Source organism: Salvelinus namaycush, chromosome 4 (genome assembly GCF_016432855.1).
Source record: "Salvelinus namaycush isolate Seneca chromosome 4, SaNama_1.0, whole genome shotgun sequence".
Classification (NCBI taxonomy): domain Eukaryota; kingdom Metazoa; phylum Chordata; class Actinopteri; order Salmoniformes; family Salmonidae; genus Salvelinus; species Salvelinus namaycush.
In genome coordinates, this window is record NC_052310.1 from 37,110,320 (window position 1) to 37,137,937 (window position 27,618).

General features: G+C 42.1%; 1 protein-coding gene across 1 annotated transcript; it reads right to left on the reverse strand.

Moving 5' to 3' along the window:
• Positions 1-923: 923 nt before the first annotated feature.
• valopa (vertebrate ancient long opsin a) lies at positions 924-27,596 on the reverse strand. Its single transcript, XM_038990497.1, has 5 exons — positions 27,230-27,596; positions 23,567-23,777; positions 17,727-17,844; positions 17,281-17,514; positions 924-1,160 (listed from the first exon to the last, which is right to left on the reverse strand). Exons 1-5 carry the CDS (start codon positions 27,594-27,596, stop codon positions 924-926), a joined length of 1,167 nt encoding a protein of 388 aa, XP_038846425.1.
• Positions 27,597-27,618: the final 22 nt, after the last annotated feature.

Here is a 27,618-nt window from a genome sequence, read left to right on the forward strand (position 1 = left end):
GGGTAAGTAAATAAAGAAAAGGAAGCCATATTGTTGGTCATTGTCTCACAGGTTCAATAGATGAATCACTTTTTTAAATTAAGTATATTTCAAATGTTGGTGTACTGCCCCTTTAAAATTGACAGTCATTTTTACCACATAAGACAAAATGTATATTTACATCAACATTCTAAAAACGAAATGATAACAATCAAATGATGGTAAATTGGCTTAATAGTACTTCTGTGGATTGTACTTTGGAAAAAAGCTGCACATTATTTAAGTGAAATGTATATTCTTGTTTTCTAGAATATGCAAATACCCTGTAATTTTGCGAAAATAAGTATTTATTTTATTTAGATAACATTATTTACATATCTAATGATGTTTTGATAATAATTAATTTGATATTTTGCTATGATTGTTGCTTTTTCCAATAGTTTCTTCTTGGGGTCAAAATTACCCCAGTTGGTAATCCATGTCTGTAAAATATATTGGTGGTATGAGGGATAAAGGAATCCTTTTAAGGAGCAGTGTCCACAGAAAGGGTGGACTAAGGTATTGAGGAGGGAAGAATGCCTCCTACTGGCACTCTAACACAATTTCCAACAGCATCTGGTCTCCTACCCCAGAGATCAACCAGGCCTGACCCTGCTTAACCTCAGATGAAAATCAGCAGATAGAGGCAGTCAGGGTGATCTGGCCGCTTGCCATACATGAAAGCATTATGTCCCTCTTTTGTGCTACGATTTCCCTCCATGTCTACTAATACATAAAAAGTAAACCAGGGAACCCTTGTGGTTACACCTGGCATCTTTAAACTAACACATACCACAAGACGTTGGTGGGTAAGAGAAGATGCATCTGCATAGCAATGGAAGGGGAGGATGAAAAGGCAGTGAGGACTGGAGGAGAGTTCAGGGGTGGGATAGTCTTCTGTTGGCCTACATGGGGCAGACTTTGTTCTCTGGGATTGGCAGCTGGACGAAGGATCTGCACTTGCTGGGGGATGCCTCCTCATTCTTAGGCTGGGTGTTGCCGCAGACCGGGATGCGTGCTGCTATGGCTGACATCTCGCCCCCCGTGCAGCTCTCCCCCGTCATTCCCAGTCGCTCCGACGTTGCATTCATGTTCTCTGGCGCAGGCTTGCCGGTAAAGAGCTGAATCAGGCACTTCCTGAACTGGAAAAAGGTCAAAGGGCATTAGAACAGCCAATCGAAAAAGAAAATACAAGACAGGCAGTGAAGGCATTGGCAATGAAATAAACGTTCTTTTTGGAAAAGTTCAAAAAGCACATTCTTTGTTTCTTAATGTGTAGTCTTCTGTTTGGTGCCTTTTGAACAGGACCCAGGTGATATCACACTCCCAGGCAATAAGTGGATATCTGAACTGTCAGGTTACTTTAGCTCCTCTTAAAAAGAAGCAGATACGCGGCAGACATTGTTACCTGGCTGTGCAGGTAGGAGATATTTATCATACTTATCAAGAGATGCCCAGCACGTACTGCAACATTGCCATAGCTCCACTTAGGAGACTGAAAAGATTTGGCATGGGTCCTCAGATCCCAAAAGGTTCTACAGCTGCACCATCGAGAGCATCCGGACTGGTGCAAAGCTGTCATCAAGGCAAAGGGTGGCTACTTTGAAGAATCTCAAATCTCAAATATATTTTGATTTGTTTAACACTTTTTTTGGTGAAGAAAAATGTTAATACATGATTCCATATGTGTTATTTCATAGTTTTGATGTCTTCACTATTATTCTACAACGTAGAATCCTTGAATGAGTATGTAGGTGTCCAAACGTTTGACTGGTACTGTATATATTCAATATATTCAACGTCACATAAAATCTATTCCAAATACATGTAGATACATTTGCATCTTTGCTAAAAGATCGGCAGTACACTACAGACTTAGATTTGTTCTTAAAGGAGGTACAACCGTTTGTCATTGAGGTGGTACCCTTGTACATTTAGTTATAGGTACATAATTGTACCCCAGTTCATACCTCAGTACCTTTCTTACATATAGTCCAGAAGGTACAAAATCATGCTTTTAGAAAAGTTACAATTTGCCCTTATAGGGAACCACAAAAATGACAAAGCCCTAATGTTCTTAGTAGGTGACAAAAATGTACCTCTACCATAGACCACCTTAACTGGGACAACATAACGCCAGCAGCACTTGTGGATTTGACAGCTCTAATGCAATTTCACCTCTGACCCCGCCAAAACAACCACTATGCGGATGTCGACTAAAGCGGATCTGATTGAATAGAACCCTTAATCTTTTTGTACCCCAGGGAACAATACTGTACCCTAACCGTACCCTTATTTTTGTATTCTTTTTTTATTTGCGTTTTTATGGCTTTAAACACAAACTATACATTGTACAACGCTCAACAATATGTTAAAGTGTAGGTCTAGGTCTTGTGCCTCCAATTATACAGCTCTACAGTGGTGGTTAGCGGTGTGTTTAGTAACCAAGTGGGAAGCAGGAATTTACATCATCTGGGAAAAATCTACTTAAAATGGCCCTCCAACTGGTAATTCAAATCACATCAAATTGTATTAGTCACATGCGCCGAATACAACAAGTGTAGCCCTTACAGGGAAATGCTTATTTACAAGCCCCTAACCAACAATGCAGTTAAAAAAAATATGAATAAGAATAAGAAATAAAAGGAACAAGTAATTAAAGAGCAGCAGTAAAATAACAATAGCGAGACTATATACAGGGGGTACCGGTACAGAGTCAATGTGCGGGGCACCGGTGTCGAGGTTATTGTGGTAATATGTACATGTAGGTAGATTTATTAAAGTGACTATGCATAGATAATAACATAGAGTAGCATTGGCGTAAAAGAGGGGGGGGGGGGGGGGGCAATACAAATAGTCTGGGAAGCCATTTGATTAGATGTTCAGGAGTCTTATGGATTGGGGATAAAAGCTGTTTAGAAACCTCTTGGACCTGGACTTGGCGCTCCGGTACCGCTTGCCGTGCGGTAGCAGAGAGAACAGTCTATGACTAGGGTATAGAGGTCCTGGATGGCAGGAAGCTTGGCCCCAGTGATGTACTGGGCCGTACGCACTACCCTCTGTAGTGCCTTGCGGTCAGGGGCCGAGCAGTTGCCATACCAGGCAGTGTTGCAACCAGTGGCAGGATGCTCTAGATGGTGCAGCTGTAGAACCGTTTGAGGATCTGAAGACCCATGCCAAATCTTCAAGTCTCAAGTCTCCTGAGGGGGAATAGGTTTTGTCGTGCCCTCTTCATGACTGTCTTGCTGTGCTTGGACCATGTTAGTTTGTTGGTGATGTGGACACCAAGGAACTTGAAGCTCTCAACCTGCTCCACTACAGCCCCGTCGATGAGAATGGGGGCGTGCTCGGTCCTCCTTTTCCTGTAGTCCACAATCATCTACGTTGTCTTGATCACGTTGAGGGAGAGGTTGTTGTACTGGCACCACACAGCCAGGTCTCTGACTTCCTCCCTATAGGCTGTCTCGTCGTTGTCGGTGATCAGGCCTACCACTGTTGTGTCATCGGCCAAACTTAATGATGGTGTTGGAGTCGTGCCTGGCCGTGCAGTCATGAGTTAACAGGGAGTACAGGAGAGGACTGAGCACACACCCCTGAGGGGCCCCTGTGTTGAGGATCAGAGTGGCGGATGTTGTTACATACCCTCACCACCTAGGGGCGGCCTGTCAGGAAGTCCAGGATCCAGTTGCAGAGGGAGGTGTTTAGTCCCAGGGTCCTTAGCTTATTGATGAGCTTTGCGGGCACTATGGTGTTGAACGCTGAGCTGTAGTCAATGAATAGCATTCTTACATAGGTAAGGGCAGTGTGGAGTGTAATAGAGATTGCATTATCTGTGGATCTATTAGGGCGGTATGTAAATTGGAGTGTGTCTAGGGTTTCTGGGATAATGGTGTTGATGTGAGCCATGACCAGCCTTTCAAAGCACTTCATGGCTACAGACGTGAGTGCTACGGGTCGGTAGTCATTTAGGCAGGTTACCTTAGTGGTCTTGGGCACAGGGACTGTGGTGGTCTGCTTAAAACATTACAGACTCGGAGGTTGAAAATGGAGAGGTTGAAAATGTCAGTCAATACACCTGCCAGTTGGTCAGCGCATGCTCGCAGTACACATCCTGGTAATCCGTCTGGCCCTGCAGCCTTGTGAATGTTGACCTGTTTAAAGGCCTTACTCAAATCGCCTGCGGAGAGCGTGATCACACAGTCGTCTGGAGCAGCTGGTGCTCTCATGCAGGTTTCAGTGTTATTTGCATCGAAACAAGCATAGAAGTCGTTTAGTTCGTCTGGTAGGCTCGTGTCACTGGGCAGCTCTGCTCTGTGCTTCCCTTTGTAGTCTGTAATGGTTTGCAAGCCCTGCCACATCCAACGAGCATCGGAGCCGGTGTAGTACGATTCAATCTTAGTCCTGTATTGATGCTTTGCTTGTTTTATGGTTCGTCGGAGGGCATAGCGGGATTTCTTGTAAGTTTCCGGGTTAGAGTCCCGCTCCTTGAAAGCGACAGCTCTAGCCTTTAGATCAGTGCGGATGTTGCCTGTAATCCATGGCTTCTATACGTACGGTAACTGTAGGGACGACGTCATCGATGCACTTATTGATGAAGCCAATGACTGATGTGGTGTACTCCTCAATGCCATCGGCAGAATCCCGGAACATATTTCAGTCTGTGCTAGCAAAACAGTCCAGTAGCTTAGCATCTACTGCTGCTTCCTGCTTTACATTTTAGCTTGTAAGCAGGAATCAGGAGGATAGAATTATGGTCAGATTTGCCAAATGGAGGGTGAGGGAGAGCTTTGTACGCGTCTCTGTGTGTGGAGTAAAGGTGGTCTAGAGATTTTTTCCCTCTGGTTGCACATTTAACATGCTGATAGAAATTTGGAAAAATGGATTTAAGTTGCCCTGCATTAAAATCCCCGGCCACTAGGAGCGCCGCATCTGGATGACCGTTTTCCTGTTTACTTAGGGGGGAATACAGCTCATTGAGTGCGGTCTTAGTGCCAGCATCGGTCTGTGGTGGTATGTAGACAGCTACGAAAAATACAGATGAAAACTCTCTAGGTAGATAGTGTGGTCTATAGCTTATCATTATCATCATATTTTACCTCAGGTGAGCAAAACCTTGAGACTTCTTTAGATATCGTGCACGAGCTGTTGTTTACAAATATACATAGTCCACCACCCCTTATCTTACCAGACGCCGCTGTTCTATCCTGCCGATACAGCATGTAACCAGCCAGCTGTATGTTGATAATGTCGTCGTTCAGCCACGACTCCTTGAGCATAAGATATTACAGTTTTTAATGTCCTGTTGGTAGTTTCATCTTCCTCGTAGGTCGTCGATTTTATTTTCCAATGATTGCACGTTAGTTAATAGAACGGAAGGCTGTGGGGGTTTACTCGATCGCCAACGAATTCTCAGAAGGCAGCCTGACCTCCGCCCTCTTTTTCTCCGTCTTCTCTTCACACAAATGACGGGGATCTAGGCCTCTTCCCAGGAAAGCAGTATGTCCTTCACGTCGGGCTCGTCAAAGAAAAAAAAATCTTCTGCCAGTTCGTGGTGTGTAATCGCTGTTATGAAGTTCATTTCGGTCATAAGAGATGGTAGCAACAACATCTTCAAATTTCTTTTTTTTTTTAAGTTACCAACAACGCAAAAAAACGAACAAAAAACACAGTTGGTTAGGAGCACATAAAAAATATCAGCCATCTTCTCCAGCTGCATAATTACTATATCGTTTGTGCAAGTAGCTCTGAAAGCAGTGACCATGAGCCAAAAGTGGTACCCGACTAAACTGTACTGGCCAGATTCAGACTTACGCAGTGTAAGCATTTCCTACGCACTTCTCAGTAGTTGGTTTTCAGACTTACCTTATGCAGATGGGTAACGGGCTTTGCAGGCGTGGTTCCCTTGCACGCGCTGAATACATTTAATTCAACCTCTGAACACCCTCCCACATGCTGGCCAACAGATTTTGTCATGGAGTTCATTCAATAGGGTTTTCCGTACATTTATCTTAAGCCATCCCTTTAAATAGGGGGTACCTTTAATTAGAATTTAGAATCTCGACCGACTCACTAGAATACATAGAGAACGGGTTCTGAAAATAGATAGACTTAAAAATACTCTGACCTTGAATCATAAAAAACACTGGTTTGGAGAGCCTTTACACACTAAATATATTGATGAATCAAAAATGGAGGGGTTCGATTCATCCTGCAAGTTGTCATATTCAAGTTCATTAAATATTGGCAGGTGGAAAAAAGTGTATAAAAGGGTTAGAAAAATAGTCCTATAAATGTAGCCTAATCCTCACTAATCATGGAACTGTATGACAACGGTCCAGTTGTCGTGAACCGTGCTCCAGGCTCCAGGTTTAACCTGGTAAACGGAATGGAATGGAATGATGTAAAACAGGCTACAAATTGAAGGAAACAAACACTAAAGTGACAGTTACTGTACAAATGTATGTGGGTATCACCAATGGTGGCTCCTGAATGTGGCTAACATTTAAAATGATCCAAATGATAAATAAAACGGAGAAAAGCCCGGCATATATTTAAAACAATCTAAAGTGCATACATGAACTGGGCAGGTACAGCCGTACAGAAACCTATAGCTTGGGTCTTTAAATTTCATCCACGCAAATTATGAGGGCAGGGCATACAATAATAATGTGGAATAACGGCACAGTTATTTATAGCCTACTTCACTGTGTGAAAAGGGTCCACAATACATGCCATGTTGATATGACTTACAGTTTGCTTCCATATGACTGGTTTCACATTCGTCTCCAGCGATCATAAGGAAAAACCATCTCAAATAAATTGCTATGTGGATTTACAATCCCCTTCTCCAAACGGATTACTCATATATAGGGCTGTTGCGGTGAACTTATTGCCGCCACACCGGCGGTCACGAGTCATGAAGGCAGTCAAATTCCACGTGACCGTTTAGTCACAGTAATTAGGCTTCTCCAAGCTCTGATGCTGCTGCTGGTCATTAGTAGCCTACCAAACTTGCTAACTGCCTAACTGCTAATCACTCTGACATTAATGCAAATGCCTTTGAATATGCAATTGCACCTTAAAAACAGAGTGGTGGCCTCCGTGAGGGACAAATTACGTATTAACCTTATATTTTTAAATTAATAGTTAAGACATTTATGTTCTGTTAATGCTGTGTTTTTACGGACTCCACTCTAGCTTCCTGCAGCTAGTCTGGGCATCGAGGACATGGGTTTTACTAGAGATAGCTTGAGCTGACAATTGATGGATATCTTAGCGATAAAAACCAACAGCCACATTCCATTCTATGATTAGTGGTGCATGTGAGACATATGTCTCTGGGCTGATTGAGCCTGCATTCCATAGACAAGATATGGTGTATGTTTAGCCAGGATAGAGATAGCCTGGAGGAGCAGAACAAAGGCCTCAGTATTCCTAATTATCCTGGCATCTGGGAAACGAAGACAAGGTGGGGTTAAAAATAACACCAGAGGCAGATAACTAGGAGATGAACCCAGAGTGCATTATGATGGCCCTTAGTCTGCATGGGAAGGGTGGAGCCAGCCATGACAGCATGTTTAGGTCTACTATATATACACAACTCTGCATTTCTGTAAAGGTTAAGCACTCGGTCCGACAGTCAAGACTGTTGGGCTGACGGTTTCATTATTGCAATAATGAATCGATATTAAATAAAGATGATTGTTTGAAGAAATGGCCAAGTCTCTCTCAGTACTGAATTTCCACGACATCTCTACTAAAAAGAGGAGGATCCCATCAGCTAGGCCTACTATATTTATTTCTCAACTTTCCTAATATTAACCGCATTGTTTATCTTTACAACAAGAGTATAGCCTACCTGGTTGGCATGAAAATGAACTGCAGGAAAAGCGTCCTCCATTCGCTATTTAAGTGCATAGATTTATTTTTTCCTGCTGCCCTTTTCGAGACAGGTGCATGATAATGGTCCGTTCTAAATCAAAACAAATTTCACAGCTATATCATTTGGTACATGCAAAGACAAGATTAAATCAATAATATTCTGATGGATGACAATATTAGCCTATCACTTGTGAATGATATTATCACTTGTGAATAATGCCCCCATAAGAAACTGCCATTTTTTGGTGTCGCACACCTCATGTCGTCCGGGTTTGGCCGGGTTAGGCCATCATTGTAAACAAGAATTTGTTCTTAACCGACTTGCCAGGTTAAATAAAAAAAAGTTTAAAATGTAGCCTAGCCCATAGGCCTATATGTTTTGATAAGGTTTGTATCACAACTAAAGTGTCCAAAAAACTTCTTAAAATTAAGCACAATATATCTGCTTTACAAGGGGTTTAGAGCCTAACTGGCATACATAAGCAGCATGTGTTTCAAGTTAGGGGAAGATCATTTTCACCACAAAAATGCACCTTTATAATAAAAGCATTACATGCATAATCGCATTTGCGTCACTTTTGATAATGGTGTTTTCCCGCTAATGCAACACTCAAACTTATAGCCTACTGCCATGTGCACATTGTTGCGCTTATAATGTGAAGAAATAGCCTAATAGTTTATCAACATATTAAGATAAATATTCAGATCTGTTGCGTTAGCCACATTGCATACAATTTTTTTGCTAGTGGTTGTATTCATTTGGGATCTATCACATCCCATAACTGTCCCAGACTGTATTTAAAATATTATTTCTCCCACAGAATAGAATAGTTCAACTTTTGTACTATGGGGGATAGTAGATTGACATAGGCTAGTGCTTTTGCTCATTTACTCATCTTGTTGGCTGACGAAAAGTAAATGTGGACAGTTCTTCCAATATCTTCAATATGCACCTCGATGTGTCTTTCTTCACTTGTAGCCTGTTAGAAAGACCCGATCACGTGATGGAGAGCCATGTGAGTGAGAGGTGCTTAGGAGCACACAGCACTCCGGGCAAAGAGCACAATGGCCACTGGCCGCAAAAGGCATGGATTTTTTTAGGGTGCATTACGGCCACAAAGGGGATGCCGCCGTGAAATTCGAGGCATTACCAAGTGCTTGTCAAATTGTGAATGAGAGAGTAATGAAGAGTGTACAGCCTGCGCAAAAAAACAAAGCAGAGCTCATGCCTTTCAAGCAACCTTTTTCAAATCATCATTAGCGTCGCATCATGCAGCCTTACAATGTATAAATATCAAAAAATATAGCCCAAAGTTTGTAGAACAACTAAAGTTACATTAATAACTCTAAATTGAGCATATAGAAGTACCTTTTTCTTTGTTAACCGCTCAACACAGAATAGCCGCATGTGCGCACTCCCTTAAATCTTTTGGGGAAAATATTTCCATTTTATTCAGCTTTGTTCAATTGTATTCTTTATACTATAAAATAATGCCCCGGAATTCTAAGCAAATCTTGTCTGTTAAATAAACTAGTGTAGCCCACAGCCATTTGGCATAGCCAGATCAGGATCTAACGTAAGGACAACTCAGAGTATGCTATTCTGTTATTCTGAAATAGACTACATTATCTTCATGTCATGCTTCTTTAGACTTATCTAAAATAAATAATGGATTTCTTGTGAAGGTGTAAGCTATATTACATGGATTTATTAGACTTTTTAAACTGTAGATGTTCCAAAGGTCTGCATCAGTGGCTTGTAGTCTATGCGTAGAAGCCAGGAGATGCTAAATGTGTTTATGCTAATTAACGGTTAATTATCGTGAGACCGACAGTTATTTGTTTGACAATCACCGGCTGACAAACTTTTGTGACTGCCACAGCCCTACTCATATACCTCCCTCTTATCAATATATCAATATATCGGTCCCGTGTGGCTCAGTTGGTAGAGCATGGCGCTTGCAACGCCAGGGTTGTGGGTTCGATTCCCACGGGGGGCCAGTACAAAAATGTATGTACTTGTAAGTCGCTCTGGATAAGAGCGTCTGCTAAATGACTTAAATGTAAATGTAAATGTATCAATAGATCTTATCAATTTATACATTACAGTGCATGGCGAATGCTGTTATTTCTATCAGAAAAAAGAAAGTCGATTATTTTTCCACTTGGAACTGGCAAGTTCGATCAACATTATTCATGGTTTTCTCACACGTAAAGGTGGTGTAATTATGAGAGAATTAAGTCAAGGTCAGAATACAGTGTATCTATAGACACACCTCCACCACACCTTGTTTTCTTAGATCTCCATCCCAAACGAATAGCAGGTGAATTGCATGCTATTCTCATGCTTAAATTCAAGATCAGAGAGAAAAGAGCATAAACATTTTGAAAATAGCAACAACAACAAAAAATTACATTCCATTTAGGTGCACTTAACTCGGGTTGGAATTACCCCCCTAGTGTGTCTTCCTAGCTGTCACTCAAATGTCGAGGGACTGAAGCTCATTGGCTGAAACTCGAATTGCTACCTGGGGTGTAAATAGGGAAAAATGGCACCTCACAGCAACAGTCGCTTTCAAACTAGCGATTTTGTGGCTAATTAAGGTAATTCTGCTCATATGTTTGAACTACACATTTACACATCCAGCCTAAAGAGAGAGTTAAATAAATACTAATCACCAAAGTACAGGAATGTGTCTTTAAATCAGCCATGGGGGGCAATTTAATGCAAGATTAATTATTTTATTTTATTGTTAACATTTCTAGCCTGTCTATCTATGGATAACAGGGTTGACGTGTTATGCTTGTCCCACTCAGTTTTACACCACAAAACACCAAAACATTTGAACCAGCTCACCTGCTTTAACACTATGATTTGACTATTGATGTTCAATGTTTAATTTGAAGGAGAAAATGAAATAGTAATCACATGCAATAAATAATAATGTTCAGAAATAACTTTGTCAAAACAACAAAATAACTAGGGATTTACAATAATGGTGAAATAATAGAGTATTTTTGTGGGTTAGTGGGTTAAAATCTTAATAGAAGTCACAGAGGGTGCATGGAGGGACATGTTAAAATGCAGAATTTTGTCACTTCAACCAATTTTATTCTTATTGAAAATTGGTGCATAAATTCTACTTAAAGTGGAACCGACAGCGTTTTAACTACTTTGCAGATATGAAACAAACAGACAATCATAAATATCAAATTCCCATTTTATGCTACAAAACCAACTTCATTAAAAGAGGTTTTAAAAAATAGGTTATACTGGACTCAAAATTCCATGACGTACAGTAAGGCATTGTTGGCAGAATAGATGGATGCAGATCAATGCATGATCAATATAATTCACCAATACATTTCTTGGTAGTCCAAAAATTATTGCTATGAGGTTGTCAATCACAGCTGGCCTCGTACATTTTTTGCTGTTCCACTCATTCGGGATGCACTGTTTCAGTTTCAATGACTCAATATTTTGGACGAAGGCTGCGAATGTCAATACAATCAAACTAGCAAGGGCAATGATCACAAGTCAGTCATAACGTGGCTAATAGGCTAGCGTATCTTTTTATGTAGCTCTTTATTTAGCAACCTAAAAGCCCGGAGCCTAATGTTAGCTAGCTAGCTGCTGGGAAGATGTCATGTGATTAGAAGAATGGGTGAGTGACTGACTTTTTCCCCTCATATCGTTTTTTCGGTGGCTACAGCTAGATGCAGGTGTAAAGAAAAATCAAATCGCTTTGCTAGCTAGCTAGCTAGTTAGCTATGCTGAACTTGAACGACTGTTATCCACTTAGCATATCTCTTGCATTTGTAAATTCATTCTGGCTATCTATCTACTCCGATATCAGAGTACTCTTGTCTGAGTGTGCCAGAGCGCATAATAATGGATGAATTTACGAACGCGCGACACCCGCTGAATATGACCAGTGTAAATGTATTAATGGTGGCTTTGTAACTGCCTTCATACACACTTTCAAGGAGAAACCTAATTTAATCAATATGCCTACAGAAATGCATACCAGGGTTAGTTCGACTGATAGCCTTGTTTGCAAAAGCCAAGTAAGAAAGTGCATAGACCTTGGAATTGGTATTTTTTTGAATTGCTCATTTCTTTCTGTTAGTGTTTTTTTTATTTTATCTGTGAGTGTTATTTGAAATGATATTTTCACTAAAAGCATCTGGTTTCCCATTCTTAGCTACTCTTGGCAACTTTGGCTGCCTGCAAAAAAATTACGTTAGCATGCACCGAAAGTGAATTTGTTATTATCCTCATCACACAGTTTAGTGACCAACTGTAATAATACTTTTATCTGTTGCATGTTTACCTCTGCTTTCAGTGTTTCTTCAAGGCTGGCTCAATGACCTTTAAGGTGATTATTCATCTCTGGTATATTTTTCTAGATCATTTTCAAACTTCAAAAGTAGGCTCTGATCTTCCGTGACTGTCTGTAGCTGGGTAAATTGACCTTGATTACTTCCTCTAGTTTGGCAGAAATCTTACGTTTCACATTCTCACTCTCATTCAGTGAGTTAACAGCTATCAAGAGGTTTTTGCCAGTCCTATCTTTCACCGAGGGCCATGTTCACATCTGCAGAATAACTCAATCATGATTATTTTGCTAAAAGAAAATACTAATGTTCATGGTTGACAAACCAACGCTTACAGTGTGAAACCAAAATAAACAGCATGTTAATGTTGTTTTAAACATATCACTCAAACTGTAAGTGGTTTTGATTGATTAAAGCCCTGAGATTTTGTCTGGAGTCAATTAGAATTGATGAGTAAAGTATTTGATTGAACACTTCTAAGCTACACACATAATCACAGTTTTCTTCACTCACGTCTGTTTTACTGACTTGACTTGCCTTGACAATAATCCCCGGTGTAAAACTAAATTCATATCTCCCTTTCAATGAGCAGATGAGCCAGAGAAATCAAGAACCGCTGTGATAATAATTCATTAATTTGTAGCGCGCATTTCCCACAATCAATGTGCAGGATACCTTTTTATAATTGCAAAATGAACTGGTACTTGCCTGCGTATCGAGGAGCTAATGCATTTTTAAAGCAGCCATTTATTCATACACCATACAATATATAAGGACAGGCATAGTCCCCTCCAAGCTCATCAACAAGCTCAGATTCCTGGGACTGAACACATCCCTCTGTAACTGGATCCTGGTCTTCCTGATGGGCTGGCCCCAGGTGGTGAGGGTAGGCAACAACACCTCCGCCACGCTGACCCTCAACACGGGGCCCCTCAGAGATGTGTGCTTAGTCCCCTCCTGTACTCCCTGTTCACCCACGACTGCGTGGCCACACACAACTCCAAAACCATCATCAAGTGTGCTAAAGACACAACGGTAGTAGGCCTGATCACAGACAGTGATGAGACAGCCTACAGGGAGGAGGTCAGAGACCTGGCAGTGTGGTGCCAAGGACCAAGGAACTGATCGTGGACTACAGGAAAAAGAGAGGAGAGCACGCCCCCATCCAAATCGACGGGGCTGTAGTGGAGCGGGTCGAGAGCTAAAAGTTCCTTGGCGTCCACATCCCTAAGGACTTAACATGGTCCACCCACCCGCACAGTCATGAAGAGGGAATGACAGTGCCTCATCCCTCCCTCAGGAGCTGTCTCCAATTAACAATGCCTTCTGAAGCTATAAAAGCCAGTGTTCTGTTGTTCAGAAGAGAGAGATCATAGGCAGGCTGAGATCATTGCTGGCTGAGATCATTGCTGGAGAGATTGAATGTGATATAGATCATTGCTGAGAGAGGAGGTTGATGGCTGAGGGTTATAGCATGTTGGTCATTGATATGTACTGTGTTAGTTGTTGCTGGGAGCAGTTAGTATGTTCTGTGTGAGATTGTTGCTCAGAGAGCTTATTTGATGTCCTTTGTTTCTTAGTTTGTTTGAGCTATTGTTTGATATTCTGTTTCATTTGTTCGAAGGGGGGAAGGGGAAGGCACCTAGGGAGTGCTTAGGCAAGAGGCCCGCGGGCACACATATACCCGTAGTATATTCACTGTCTAGGCACACTAGGTAAGACCTGGGCGGACCACCCCCTGTATTTTGGTTAGGGCACCAGGCGGTGCTAAGTTAGGTAAGTAGTGAGTAGGCAGGTTAGATAGGAGAGGGGGGGCTTTGACACTTACTATCTTTGCTTTGGTTCCGTCCAGCCCCCTTTCCCCATATTACCGTGTAAAGGAAATAAATCCTAGTAAACGGTCAATTCAGCCTTTTGTCGTCCTTTCTCACACCTACAGTCCCATACCTCTTTCACTTCACGGGGAGTTGAGTTGTAGCAGGGTGTTGCGTTCCCTCTTCATAGAGGCATGCGTAACACCGCTGCACCATCTAGCGCATCTTGACTGGCTGCATCACCGCATGGTATGGTAATTGCACCGCCCTTGACCACAAAACGCTACAGAGGTTGGTGTGGACAGCCAAGTACATCACTGAGGCTGAGCTCCCAGCCATCGAGGACCTCTATATCAGGCGGTGTCAGATGAAGAAGGCCTGAAAAATTACCAAAGACTTCAGCCACCGAAGTCATAGACTATTCACTCTGCTACCGTCCAGCAAATGGTACCAAAGCATCGGCTCTCGGACCAACAGGCTCCGGAACAAGTTCTCCCCCCAAGCCATAAGACTGCTAAATAGTCTGGGTAACCATTTAATTAGCTATCTGCTTTGACACTATCTTGCACTGACTATATGCACCCTTACAAGACTATATTTACAATATACACTGCTCAAAAAAAATAAAGGGAACACTAAAATAACACATCCTAGATCTGAATGAATGAAATATTCTTATTAAATACTTTTTTCTTTACATAGTTGAATGTGCTGACAACAAAATCACACAAAAATTATCAATGGAAATCAAATTTATCAACCCATGGAGGTCTGGATTTGGAGTCTAAATTTAAGTGGAAAACCACACTACAGGCTGATCCAACTTTGATGTAATGTCCTTAAAACAAGTCAAAATGAGGCTCAGTAGTGTGTGTGGCCTCCACGTGCCTGTATGACCTCCCTACAACGCCTGGGCATGCTCCTGATGAGGTGGCGGATGGTCTCCTGAGGGATCTCCTCCCAGACCTGGACTAAAGCATCCGCCAACTCCTGGACAGTCTGTGGTGCAACGTGGCGTTGGTGGATGGAGCGAGACATGTCCCAGATGTGCTCAATTGGATTCAGGTCTGGGGAACGGGCGGGCCAGTCCATAGCATCAATGCCTTCCTCTTGCAGGAACTGCTGACACACTCCAGCCACATGAGGTCTAGCATTGTCTTGCATTAGGAGGAACCCAGGGCCAACCGCACCAGCATATGGTCTCACAAGGGGTCTGAGGATCTCATCTCGGTACCTAATGGCAGTCAGGCTACCTCTGGCGAGCCCATGTAGGGCTGTGCGGCCCCCCAAAGAAATGCCACCCCACACCATGACTGACCCACCGCCAAACCGGTCATGCTGGAGGATGTTGCAGGCAGCAGAACGTTCTCCACGGCGTCTCCAGACTGTCACGTCTGTCACATGTGCTCAGTGTGAACCTGCTTTCATCTGTGAAGAGCACAAGGCGCCAGTGGCAAATTTGCCAATCTTGGTGTTCTCTGGCAAATGCCAAACTTCCTGCACGGTGTTGGGCTGTAAGCACAACCCCCACCTGTGGACGTCGGGCCCTCATACCACCCTCATTGAGTCTGTTTCTGACCGTTTGAGCAGACACATGCACATTTGTGGCCTGCTGGAGGTCATTTTGCAGGGCTCTGGCAGTGCTCCTCCTTGCACAAAGGCGGAGGTAGCGGTCCTGCTGCTGGGTTGTTGCCCTCCTACGGCCTCCTCCACGTCTCTTGATGTACTGGCCTGTCTCCTGGTAGCGCCTCCATGCTCTGGACACTACGCTGACAGACACAGCAAACCTTTTTGCCACAGCTCGCATTGATGTGCCATCCTGGATGAGCTGCACTACCTGAGCCATTTGTGTGGGTTGTAGACTCCGTCTCATGCTACCACTAGAGTGAAAGCACCGCCAGCATTCAAAAGTGACCAAAACATCAGCCAGGAAGCATAGGAACTGAGAAGTGGTCTGTGGTCACCACCTGCAGAACCACTCCTTTATTGGGGGTGTCTTGCTAATTGCCTATAATTTCCATCTGTTGTCTATTCCATTTGCACAACAGTATGTGAAATTTATTGTCAATCAGTGTTGCTTCCTAAGTGGGCAGTTTGATTTCACAGAAGTGTGATTGACTTGGAGTTACATTGTGTTGTTTAAGTGTTCCCTTTATTTTTTTGAGCACTGTATATACACATTCACACAAACCCACACACAATCACATGTAGCCTCAAAACTACTACATACACACACAACACCTACTTGCATACAGATGCTACACAGACACACTTTCACTCATCATATGCTGCTACTCTGTTCTTTATTTTACTCTTATTATTATCTATCCTAATGCCGAATCACTTTACCTTGCCTTTATGTACATTTCTACCTCAAATATCCAGTACCCCTTTTTTTAACTCTGCATCATTGGGAAGGGCTCATAAGCAAGCATTTGACGTTAAAGTCTACACCTGTTGTAGTCGGCGGATGTGACAAATAAAATGTGATTTCGTGATGCCTCTCAGCTATGTGTCAGTTGAGTGAGACTTCCCACATCTTGTCAGAGAACTGGTGGGCATTTTTTCCTGCTGAACACTGCCAAATTGTGTTTCGTCTTCGCCGACAAACGCATAGCTTATCATTGCTTTTGTTTGGGCGGCGTCAGCCGTGTAATTGCGTTAGAGCTGTCCAATCGGTAAGCGGCTGTTCTTGTGATCGTTGTAATGAAACCACACCCGTCCTTAAATCTGACCCGTGTTAGAAGTTCCAGACAAGAAAGTGTAGGCTATATCGAAATAATGAAACTCAAATGTAATTTCAATGAACAAAATAACAGGGATTTATATCAGCCTAATCAAGGTGTAGATTACATCACACATTCCAGTATTCGAACTTGTAACGTGGCTCCATTGTAACGTGGCTGCAATTAAGTGCATCCAAGGCATGTCCACGATAGGTAACGCCAGGAACTGCTTGTGGATTTGACAACTCTAACACAGTTATACCTCCGACACTGGCAAAACAAAAGCAATGACAAACGATGTGTTTGCCGGCTAACACGTGTTACTGCTGATCTGATTGTATCCTGGCCTTATTCCCAGGACACCTGGGAATGGCTGTCTAAACCATTGGACAACAATAATAACAGCAATATAACCTATCCATAATCTGTTAGCTTCCAGTGAAATGAATTAGCCAGAGAATATCATCAGTAGCAATGCGTTCAGGAGGAAAAGAGTGAGATACCTGTTTGTTCATGAAGACGTAGATGACTGGGTTGTAGACTGCAGCCGTCTTGGAGAAGAAAGCGGGTGCAGCAGCCAGTCTGGGGTCCAGGTAGATGGTGGGACAGGCTGTGACAATGATGGAGAAGGCTGCGTAGGGCGTCCAGCCCACCATGAAAGCCACGATCATCACCACCACCATGCGTGTCACCTGACGCTCCGGTTTCTTGGCGTTACCCAGCCTGCCATGGGACACCTGAGGGTTACGTGAAAACAAACACCTTCGGTTATTGAGCTAGAAAGTCTGCCGTGTGAGTTTATTTAAAGACTTTTAAGAACTTAACTGAAAGGCTTGAATACACCAGGACATAAAGACTAGACATTACAAGCCAAGGATTGGCCAATTACTACTTTGGTTCAGTTGCATCCACTCCCAATAGTTCCAGTATTTTATAAATGGGAACGGACCTTTCTCAGTTTCTGTAGGAGCTTCCCATAGCAGTAGATGATCACCCCTAGGGGCATTATGAAGCAGGTCACAAAGAAGGTGATGATGTAGGTGTGATTTGAAATGTTGTTGGAGTACCTGAGGAAAGTAGAACATAAACAGTTGAATGACATTTCCAGCATTTGCTACATGGCCTGGTCTTATGGCTGAGTCTGTATTTAAAGTGATAGTTCACTCTTATAAAGCTCAAGCTGATTTTCCAACTGTTTTTAAAATATATATGCTGGTTATATAGCAATGTCCAGCATCTCCTGACTAGCATTTTTGGAGCCAAACAAGAAATTTAAAAAAGGTTTGTAAAAACACCCCAGGAATGTCAAAAACAAACAAAACCTTTTTTTTTCAAGTTAACTGCTACTTTAAAAAGGGGCAATCTGTAGTTGTTGCATCCATTTTTGAACTGAGTGTACAAAACATTAAGGACACCTTCCTGACATCAATAAGGGATCATAGCTTTCACCTGGATGCACCTGGTCAGTCTATGTCATGGAAAGAGTCCTTGATGTTTTGTACACAGTGTATACCCATTATTAACTTAAAAAGTGTATACCCATTATTAACTGTCACACCCCATGAGAACCCAAAATACAAGCTTGTTTTTCTCCAATGTTTGTAAACATTGTAATTGTAAACAAACACTGTATGGCCTCAAAACATGGTTAAAACAATCATTTTGATATCATGGATGGTCAGTCCTTGCATCCATAGCTCTGTGTATTAATCTGAGAGTGGCTACATTTATCCAGGCCAATGACTCAGCCTTTTACCAAAACATAGGCGGGGTGTCCCGTTATTATTGTTTCAACCTTAGATTTGGCCTTTAAGGACACCATAAAGGTGTGTGACATAATGTTGACAGAGGCGGAGGGTCGTATTGGGCCGTTCAGATAGGCTTATTCTGTTTTGTACCTCATTTGAGATGAAATTAAAGTGGGAATTCTACAGCTGAAGCAAATCTATTGGACAAAATTGGGGTCCCAGGGGCCGGTTGATGGAAGACTAATTGTGTCATTTCCATTATAAATACCTGTTACCGCTATCAAAGGCGGCAAGCTGGGGATTCATTTACACAGAACCAGAGATAGACTCTAAATCAGAAGTTGAGTTTAGGGAGGTGCACCTAACTAAAAATGTCCCCACCCACAGTCCACCTGGCGCCCTACTGATTTAGATTCCCAGCCTAACGCATGCCTTATCGGCCTGTCACAGCCCATAGGTTTTAAGGATTTGAGGGGATTTGAATGGAAGTCAATGCAATACTGCGTTTTAAGGTGGAACACTGACAGCAATTCTATCACGGGTCAACATAACATACTGTACACTCTAATCAGCATCATTTTTCATAAAATTCCTAACATTCACAATGCCTAGAATTAAAAAGTTTACCTCTTTTTAATATTCTGAATCATGTGAAAAGTGTGCATTCTAATGCTACTTGGGTTGAATAAATAAATGAGGCATTGAAAATGCATTATGGCCTCCCGGGTGGCGCAGTGGTCTAGGGCACTGCATTGCAGTGCTAGCTGCGCCACCAGAGTCTCTGGGTTCGCGCCCAGGCTCTGTCGCAGCCGGCCGCGACCGGGAGGTCCGTGGGGCGACGCATAATTGGCCTAGCGTTGTCCGGGTTAGGGAGGGTTTGGCCGGTAGGGATATCCTTGTCTCATCGCGCTCCAGCGACTCCTGTGGCGGGCCGGGCGCAGTGCGCGCTAACCGGGTGGGCCAGGTGCACGGTGTTTCCTCCGACACATTGGTGCGGCTGGCTTCCGGGTTGGAGGCGCTGTGTTAAGAAGCAGTGCGGCTTGGTTGGGTTGTGCTTCGGAGGACGCATGGCTTTCGACCTTCGTCTCTCCCGAGCCCGTACGGGAGTTGTAGCGATGAGACAAGATAGTAATTACTAGCGATTGGATACCACGAAAATTGGGGAGAAAAGGGGATTTAAAAAAATAAAAAAATAAAATGCATTATGTGGATGCATGTGTGTTTCCTCAGTCCCTGCTGGGAAGTCAACATGACCCAAATGTTTTCTGACAGAACACAAGCTGTGTATTTGCAGAGGGACAAGTTAGGACACAGATATATTATGTATATCCTTGAATGTGGCTTATAATTTCATTGTTGACTGTATTTCACTGCCTTAGCGATGGCTCTCTCAATGGACCAGAGGCAGTGCTCATCAGCCCCCCTACCTGCCTCCCTTTGATTAGCAATGCTTAACATCATTACCATGATCTCTAGAAGGAGGGTACCCCGTAGGGCCAAATTAGCCTGGCTCCTTGACTTGAAAGTGTTTTTCCATTGTAAAGGTGAGATAATTTCGCAAGGTGCCATCAACTAAGTTACATACACAAGGCTTAGTCTTAACCTCTAGCTAGTAGTTATATGAAGAGTTTAATTCCAAAATGCTATATATCCACTTTCAGAAATGTTGGTAAATTAGCTTTTATTATTTAAAGAAATTATGAAAAGAGATTGGTCTGTTTTTTCACTGTCTAATCGGGGCAGTGGGTTGTCGATGACAGACATGTTTGTTTAAAATATATCACTTGATGGTTTCATTTCAGAGAGACAATCTTTTAATTTGCAAAATGCTATACAGTGGAGTCCAAAACCTTGAAAAATATGAGAGAAAATGAATAAATTAAATAAATCATTTTAAATATTGAGCTTTATTGTATGCTCCAAAACATTTGAAAAGTATGTTATTTTATACTAATACAATTGCAATGAAAAATAGATTTAATTCTCAAAAAGGTAGGGATCAAAAGTATTGACACCCCTGTTTTCAATACCTTTCAATAGCTCACCTTGTGAGGATTACAGTCATTCTTGAATTGTGGTGGCATTTGCATCCCTTGGCTTTGCAACCATGAAAAACACTTTAAAATGGGCCTCCCGAGTGGCGCAGTGGTCTAAGTCACTGCATCACAGTGTTAGCTGTGCCACCAGAGACTAGGTTTGAGCCCAGGAGGCTCATGGGACGGCGCACAATTGGCCCAGCGTCGTTCGGGTTAGGGAGGGTTTGGACGGGATATCCTTGTCTCATCGCGCACTAGTGACTCCTGTGGCGGGCCGGGCGCAGTGCACGCTAACCAGGTCGCTAGGTGTATGGTGTTTCCTCCGATACATTGGTGCGGCTGGCTTCCGGGTTGGATGCGCGCTGTGCGGCTTGGTTGGTTTGTGTTTTGGAGAACGCATGGCTCTCAACCTTCGCCTCTCCCGAGTCCATGCGGGAGTTGTAGCGATGAGACAAGACAGTAACTACTAACAATTGGATACCACGAAAAAGGTGGTTAAAAAAAAAAAGACACTTTAACACTTTAAAATGACAATGTTTGTCATTCATGTTTTATTTTACACAGTATTGCAACTCCTTCATACTGCAAAACTTTACCTGAAGGCATTTTGTGAAGTACTAATATACGTAATAAGTATGTAATATATTGTATAGAGCAGGTATTCCCAAACTGGGGTACACGCGCAATGCCGTCGGGGGTACGCCAAATAAAAATGTGATTCACATTTAAAAATATATATATATTATTATTATTGTTTTTTTAATTCTCTTCACATTTTCAAACAGTCCATTTATATTTTCCAATGGGGCTATACATTCGGGTGAGGTTTCTTTCTCGCCTGGCTGGCCTCATTTCACTGCCAAAAATAAAATTAAACCATCTAGTGTTCAGCGAAATAACAACACAATGTCAAATACAGGTAGCCTAGTGAAATAATGAACATCTATTCACATTAACCGTTACTCTCTCGCGGGAATTCCACTATGCAGCCAAACGTAGCTGCAGCTCATGTTGGTATCTGTACTGGTGGCGCAAAAGCCATGACAGGGAGACATAGTGGAGTGGTAGCGCGCATGCAAGCAGTTGCTCCCGACGCCACTGGAGGACACTGCAGCATCCACCGAGAGGCTCTTGCTGCCAAGGGAATGCCTGAGAGCTTGAAAGACGTTTCGGACACTACGGTGAAAATGGTTAACTTTGTTAAAGCAAGGCCCCTGTACTCTCGTGTATTTTCTGCACTATGCAATGATATGGGCAGCGACCATGTAACGCTTTTACAACATACAGTATCAAGAGGCAAAGTTTGACACATGTTTCTTTAATTGAGAGATGAGCTTAAAGTTTTCTTTACTGACCAACATTTTCACTTGTCTGACCGCTTGCATGATGAAGAGTTTCTCACACGACTGGTCTATCTGGGTGATGTTTTTTCTCACCTGAATGATCTGCATCTAGGATTACAGGGACTCTCCGCAACTATATTCAATGTATTAAGAAGTTGGAGCTCTTTTCTTTCTACATTAACAAGGACAACACACAGATCTTTCCATCATTCTATGATTTTTTTGTGTGCAAATGAACTCAAGCTTACGGACAATGTTAAACGTGATATAGCGAAGCACCTGAGTGAGTTGGGTGTGCAATTACGCAGGTACTTTCCCAAAACGGATGACACAAACAACTGGATTCGTTATCCCTTTCATGCCCTGCGTCGTCCACTTACCAATATCTGAACAAGGGAGCCTCATCGAAATTGCAAGAAGTGGTTCTGTGAAAATGTAATTTAATCAGAAGCCACTGCCAGATTTCTGGATTGGGCTGCGCTCAGAGAATCCTGCCTTGGCAAATCGCGCTGTTAAGACACTGATGCCCTTTGCAACCACGTACCTATGTGAGAGTGGATTCTCAGCCCTCACTAGCATGAAAACTAAATACACTTCCCAGGAGCCGGGTTGTGACAAACTCACACTCATTCTTATGTATTGTGTGTGTGTGGCAGGCTTTCAATGATGGCAAAAAACAACATTTGAGAGCGCGCTGACCCTGGTGCTAGAGGGGGTACGCAGCTGGAGGTTGCATGTTTGAAGGGGTATGGGACAGTAAAAAGTTTTGGAACCACTGGATATTGCAATAAAAACAAAGAAGGATATTCAAATGAAATAAAAATCTAACAAATGTAATTGTTACGAGATGTCACCAAGCCAGTAGATGGCGCTGCTGTTATGTGTAGCTGAGAGTGATACTATATAGTACTATTGAGCCAAGTTTGGCATTACTTCATATGCACTGAATGGCGCTGTATGCATGCTACCGAGTGATCCTGAAGTAGAGACTTTCTGATCAACATTACCTTGCTCTTGTATAGAATAAACACCATACAAAACAACAATGTGTATCCCTTCATTTGATGTCATTGATGTTTCCGCCTTAAATCACTTCTTACAAGGAAATACACGGATCTTGGTGAGCATTTCCTCCAGTGGCAAACTCTTATCGGGGAGGGGTCTATATTAAAAGGAAATAATTTGATAATCACACCCTTTTAGTATGTCATGAATTTGAGGATTCCATTGATAATTTTGTGTGTATAAATAAAATAAAAATGGTATTGGTGTTACTTGATTTAAATGAAGCGAAATTACATTTTGAGCAAAATGATTATGATAATACGTTTGTCAATCTTTTATGGGTTGATGACCTCCAATTAAGAAAATCCAAAATGACCTAAAATGTGTCATTGGTGTTCCTACCGCTACTGTTGATAAGTTACAATGTTATCATAATAGTAAAATTATTTTAAGTCATCAAGCTGCCATATTAGTTGATTAAGAATGGGCAGACTTACCCAAATGCATTTAAATAAATACAAAATGCCATGCCCAAATGCCACTGCAATTCAAAAATGACCCGTTTGTGCCTGCGTGCGTTTATGATACAAACAGGAGGTCGAGGTTGCTGTACATCTATGTTTACGTGTGCTCTCTGCTCTCTCTGTTGCCTCTCACCAGTTTGGCTCGCAGGTGGTGCCGATCTTGCTGACGGTGTAGCTGCACCAGCCGAACACAGGAGGGATAGTCCAGATGAAGGAGAAGGTCCAGACAAACAGCAGGCCCATTGCCGCATGCTTCCCCCTAAGACGAACATTCCCCAGAGGCCGGCAGATCACAAAGAAACGCTCGAAGGACAGGACTGCCAGGGACCACAGAGCCACAATCCCTAAGAGGAGGCAGAGACAGTCTGTAGGGCCCAGAAGAAACATCTACCCATTTGGCTGTGACTATATTCATTAAAATAACAATTCATTACATATTTTCATTTAAAACGTTATCTTGATAAGTAAATTCATACAATTTCATTCTTCCACCAGAATATATAGTCCGGACAAAAATCTGTGTGTTAGTTATTTTGGTCATGTTTCTACAGACACACACCAGACGTAAATCATGTTTGCATAGTTGCTACGTAAAATTACTGGTCGTCCTTTGACAAAAATGGTTGCTATGCAGGCTGACTAAAGTTGTTGTCGCTAGCTAGCTAGCTAGACAACTTCAGCTAACTCAGTCACGCTTATATTAACCCCGCTTTACCAAACTAAATGCAAGGCAATAAGCAAGGGGAAATAGTGTGTAAATTCAGATAAATACAATAGATGATTCGGACAGCAACCTGAATATGATTATATTCTTATGGAGGGTGAGAAATAATTCAGATGGACCTGTTAGCAGGCATAGGTGTGCCTGTTGGTGAATACAGCACGGGTTGGAATGCTGCTCGTCCAATCAGCATCAATGATCGGAACAACCCGTTTCATAAAATGTGCTAAACACTACCATTCTACACTTCACTCTACCTAAAATGGCTACCTAGAACGATTGTAAAAACTGCCAGCTTTCTGGCACTCCCTTTTGGTTAGTTTAGTCAGGCAGCTGAAGCCCCGTTTTCCAATGGCACTTTGAAGTCAACCTATGCTGGACTGGCCTTGGTGGACTAGCTCAAATTTGGCCCTAATTTTAAATCCCAGTGGAAACTGTGTTTTAGTCTCCTATTCTTCAGACCATAAACCACATTTAGTGTTCTTATTGGCCAAGGTCACGCCAGACGTTCTTATATTAGCCAATCAGCAGCATCTATTCCCGAGACTTCAGGTTCATTCGTGTAGGACCCCTACGCTGGCAGGGCAGAAATCAGATAACATTGCTTTCCATTCTGACGAGCTCCACTTTCCCCCCCCTGCTACCCTTTTCCTCTTGTGTACAATATCCTTGGTGTGTGACATTTTACTGTGCGTGCATCTAAAACATAAGTGTTTTAAGATCTATGTCCCGTTGGTGTTTTTGCTAAGTATTGTCTGTCGTTGTATTTTTCCATGTATGTTGAGCTTGTTGGTTAGCTCGCGCTGCTGCTAGCATTTACACAAAGAATGCATTAGTAGTGTATGTTAGCATGCATAGTAGCTTTAGCCGTTTGTTAGCATTTGTCATTTGAGGTGATAGGCTATTTCCTTTGTATATGTAAATCGCTCATGCTCTGGAGTGTATATTTACGTCAACGACCCTGGGTTTATAAGCGCGGATATCGACTCTGCCGCTCGAGCATGCTTTTGCGGCACAGTCGATAGCGCGCTGGACTTCGGGCTAGAAGGTCGAGGGTTCGAGACCTGCTCCCTGCCTGTTTCATTACATTATGTAGACATTCCTGTATTGCTGTTGTTGATGTACTGGTCCACTAGCCTGTTTAGTAGGCAGATAGAAACTAGCCCTGCAGAAGGAAAATATGCCTACATTTATATTATCTCCCTTACAGAACCAGAATCTGTCAGTTTCAAGAGTGACGTGTGTGTGTCTGTGTGGATCCTTTCTGTCCATTAAAAACCCCTTAACTAGAAATACTGTCTCGTTGTTCTGGATGGACATTGCTGTAGCGGCTCTACTACCCGCCTGGAAATCAGCACCTGAGTTCTATTTTAATGGTCCTTCAATTTTGTAACCAACATATATTCACCCTTTGGTGAAAAGGTTCTACCTGGAACCAAAAAGGGTTTGGTTTTACTACAGGGACAGCGGAAGAACACTTTGTTCTAGGTAGACCTTTTTTTCTAAGAGTATGTACAGTGCCTTCAGAAAGTATTCACACCACTCGACTTTTTCCACATTTTGTAGTGTTAGTGGGATTAAAATTGATTAAATTGTGAAACAAAAACAAAAATACTCTGTCAAAGCGGGATTGTGCAACATGTGCCCATTATTCTTTCCAAAATCCTTCAAGCTCTGTCAAATTGGTTGTTGATCATTGCTAGACAACCATTTCCAGGTCTTGCCATAGATTTTTAAGTAGGTTTAAGTCAACTGTAACTCGGCCACTCAGGAACATTCACTGTCTTTTTGGTAGGCAACTCTAGTGTAGATTTTTGTTTTAGGATATTTTCCTGCTGAAAGGTGAATTCATCTCCCAATGTCTGGAGGAAAGCAGACTGAACCAGGTTTTCCTCTAGGATTTTGGCTGTGCTTAGCTCCATTCAGTTTATATTTTATCCTAAAGAACTCCCCAGTGCTTAAACAATGACAAGATACTCATAACATGATGCATCCACCACTATGCTTGAAAATATGGAGTGGTACTCAGTAATGTGTTGTATTGCATTTGCCCCAAACATTTTGTTTTCAGAACAAGTTCAATTGCTTTGCCACATTTTTTGCGGTATCACTTTATTACCTTGTTGCTAACAGGATGCATGTTTTGGAATATATTTATTCTGTACAGGCTTCCTTCTTTTCACTGTCAATTAGGTTAGTATTTTGGAGTAATTACTATGTTGTTGATCCGTCCTCAGTTTTCTCCTATCACAGTCATTAAATTCTGTAACTGTTTTAAAGTCACCATTGACCTCATGGTGAAATCTACCGCAACTCAGTTAGGAAGGTAGCCTGTATCTTTGTAGCGACAAGGTGTATTGATACACCATCCAAAATGTAATTAATAACCTCACCATGCTCAAAGGGATAATCAATGTCTGCTTTTTAATTTAACCGTCTACCAATAGGTCTTTGCGAGGCGTTGGAAAACCTCCCTGTTTTTGCGGTTGAATCTGTTTGAAATTCAGTGCTCGACCGAGGGACCTTACAGATAACTGTATGTGTGGGGTACAGAAATGAGGTCGTCATTATTGCACACAGAGTGAGTCCCTGCAACTTGTGACTTGTTAAGCACATTTTTATTCCTGAACTTATTTAGGCCATAAAGGGCGTTTCAGCTTTTCATTTTTAATTAATTTGTAAAAATGTCGACACCCTCGTGTGCAAAACATGTTGGTTTCCTAAATTAGATCAGTTATTTTAATTTAAAAAATGACGATCATATCTATTTGCCTGTGTAATTTTGCCATCAGTTATGTCCATTTTTCAGCACCACAAAATGCTTTGAAAGAACTGCCAAATGCACTACAAAAGATGGATGAATTCCTTTCTGCTATGTATTATCTGTCTTTAAAAAAACTGTCTAAGAAACCAAATTAATCAAACAATCAATCAGTCTGACTTTCAAACGCTATTATTTTGCTACATTTCGGAATCTAAACAGCTCCAACACTGACACCTGCAGCAACTATGCGGTTACACCAGCATCCCAGGTTACTTATTCAAAAACATTACCATGATCCATGCTGAACTTACCGAAATAGGTGACAGCAAAACCTTCCAATACGCAAGCCCAATTTCCAAGAAAAAAATACCCTTTGGCATTTGTTAGAAAACTTATTGTTCCACCGGTAAGTGACACAAGAAAATCAGCGACAGATAAATTAACTATGATATAATTTAAGGGCTGTCTCAGCTGTTTGAACTTGTAAGTGGCCAACATAACAGTAAAATTTTCAAAGAGAGACAGAGATGTTACAACAAACATCAGGGTAGCCAAAACTGCGAAATTCCAAGGTGCAAGATGTGTTATTGGACCAGTGAACGGATCAGCGTGTGGCTTGTAGATCTCGGCTGCCTCGTTATAAGAAACACCATTTACTGCAATTCTTATATTATCCATTGTCCATGTCAAAATACTTGCA

Excerpts from the sequence above, each read along its gene's own strand:
- valopa (XM_038990497.1), bottom strand. The coding sequence starts at position 27,596 with ATGGATAATATAAGAATTGCAGTAAATGGTGTTTCTTATAACGAGGCA. Across the intron at positions 23,778-27,229 it reads TTTTGCTGTCACCTATTTCG|GGATTGTGGCTCTGTGGTCC; the intron begins GTAAGTTCAGCA and ends GCCTCCTCTTAG. Across the intron at positions 17,845-23,566 it reads ACCACCTGCGAGCCAAACTG|GTACTCCAACAACATTTCAA; the intron begins GTGAGAGGCAAC and ends TACTTTCCTCAG.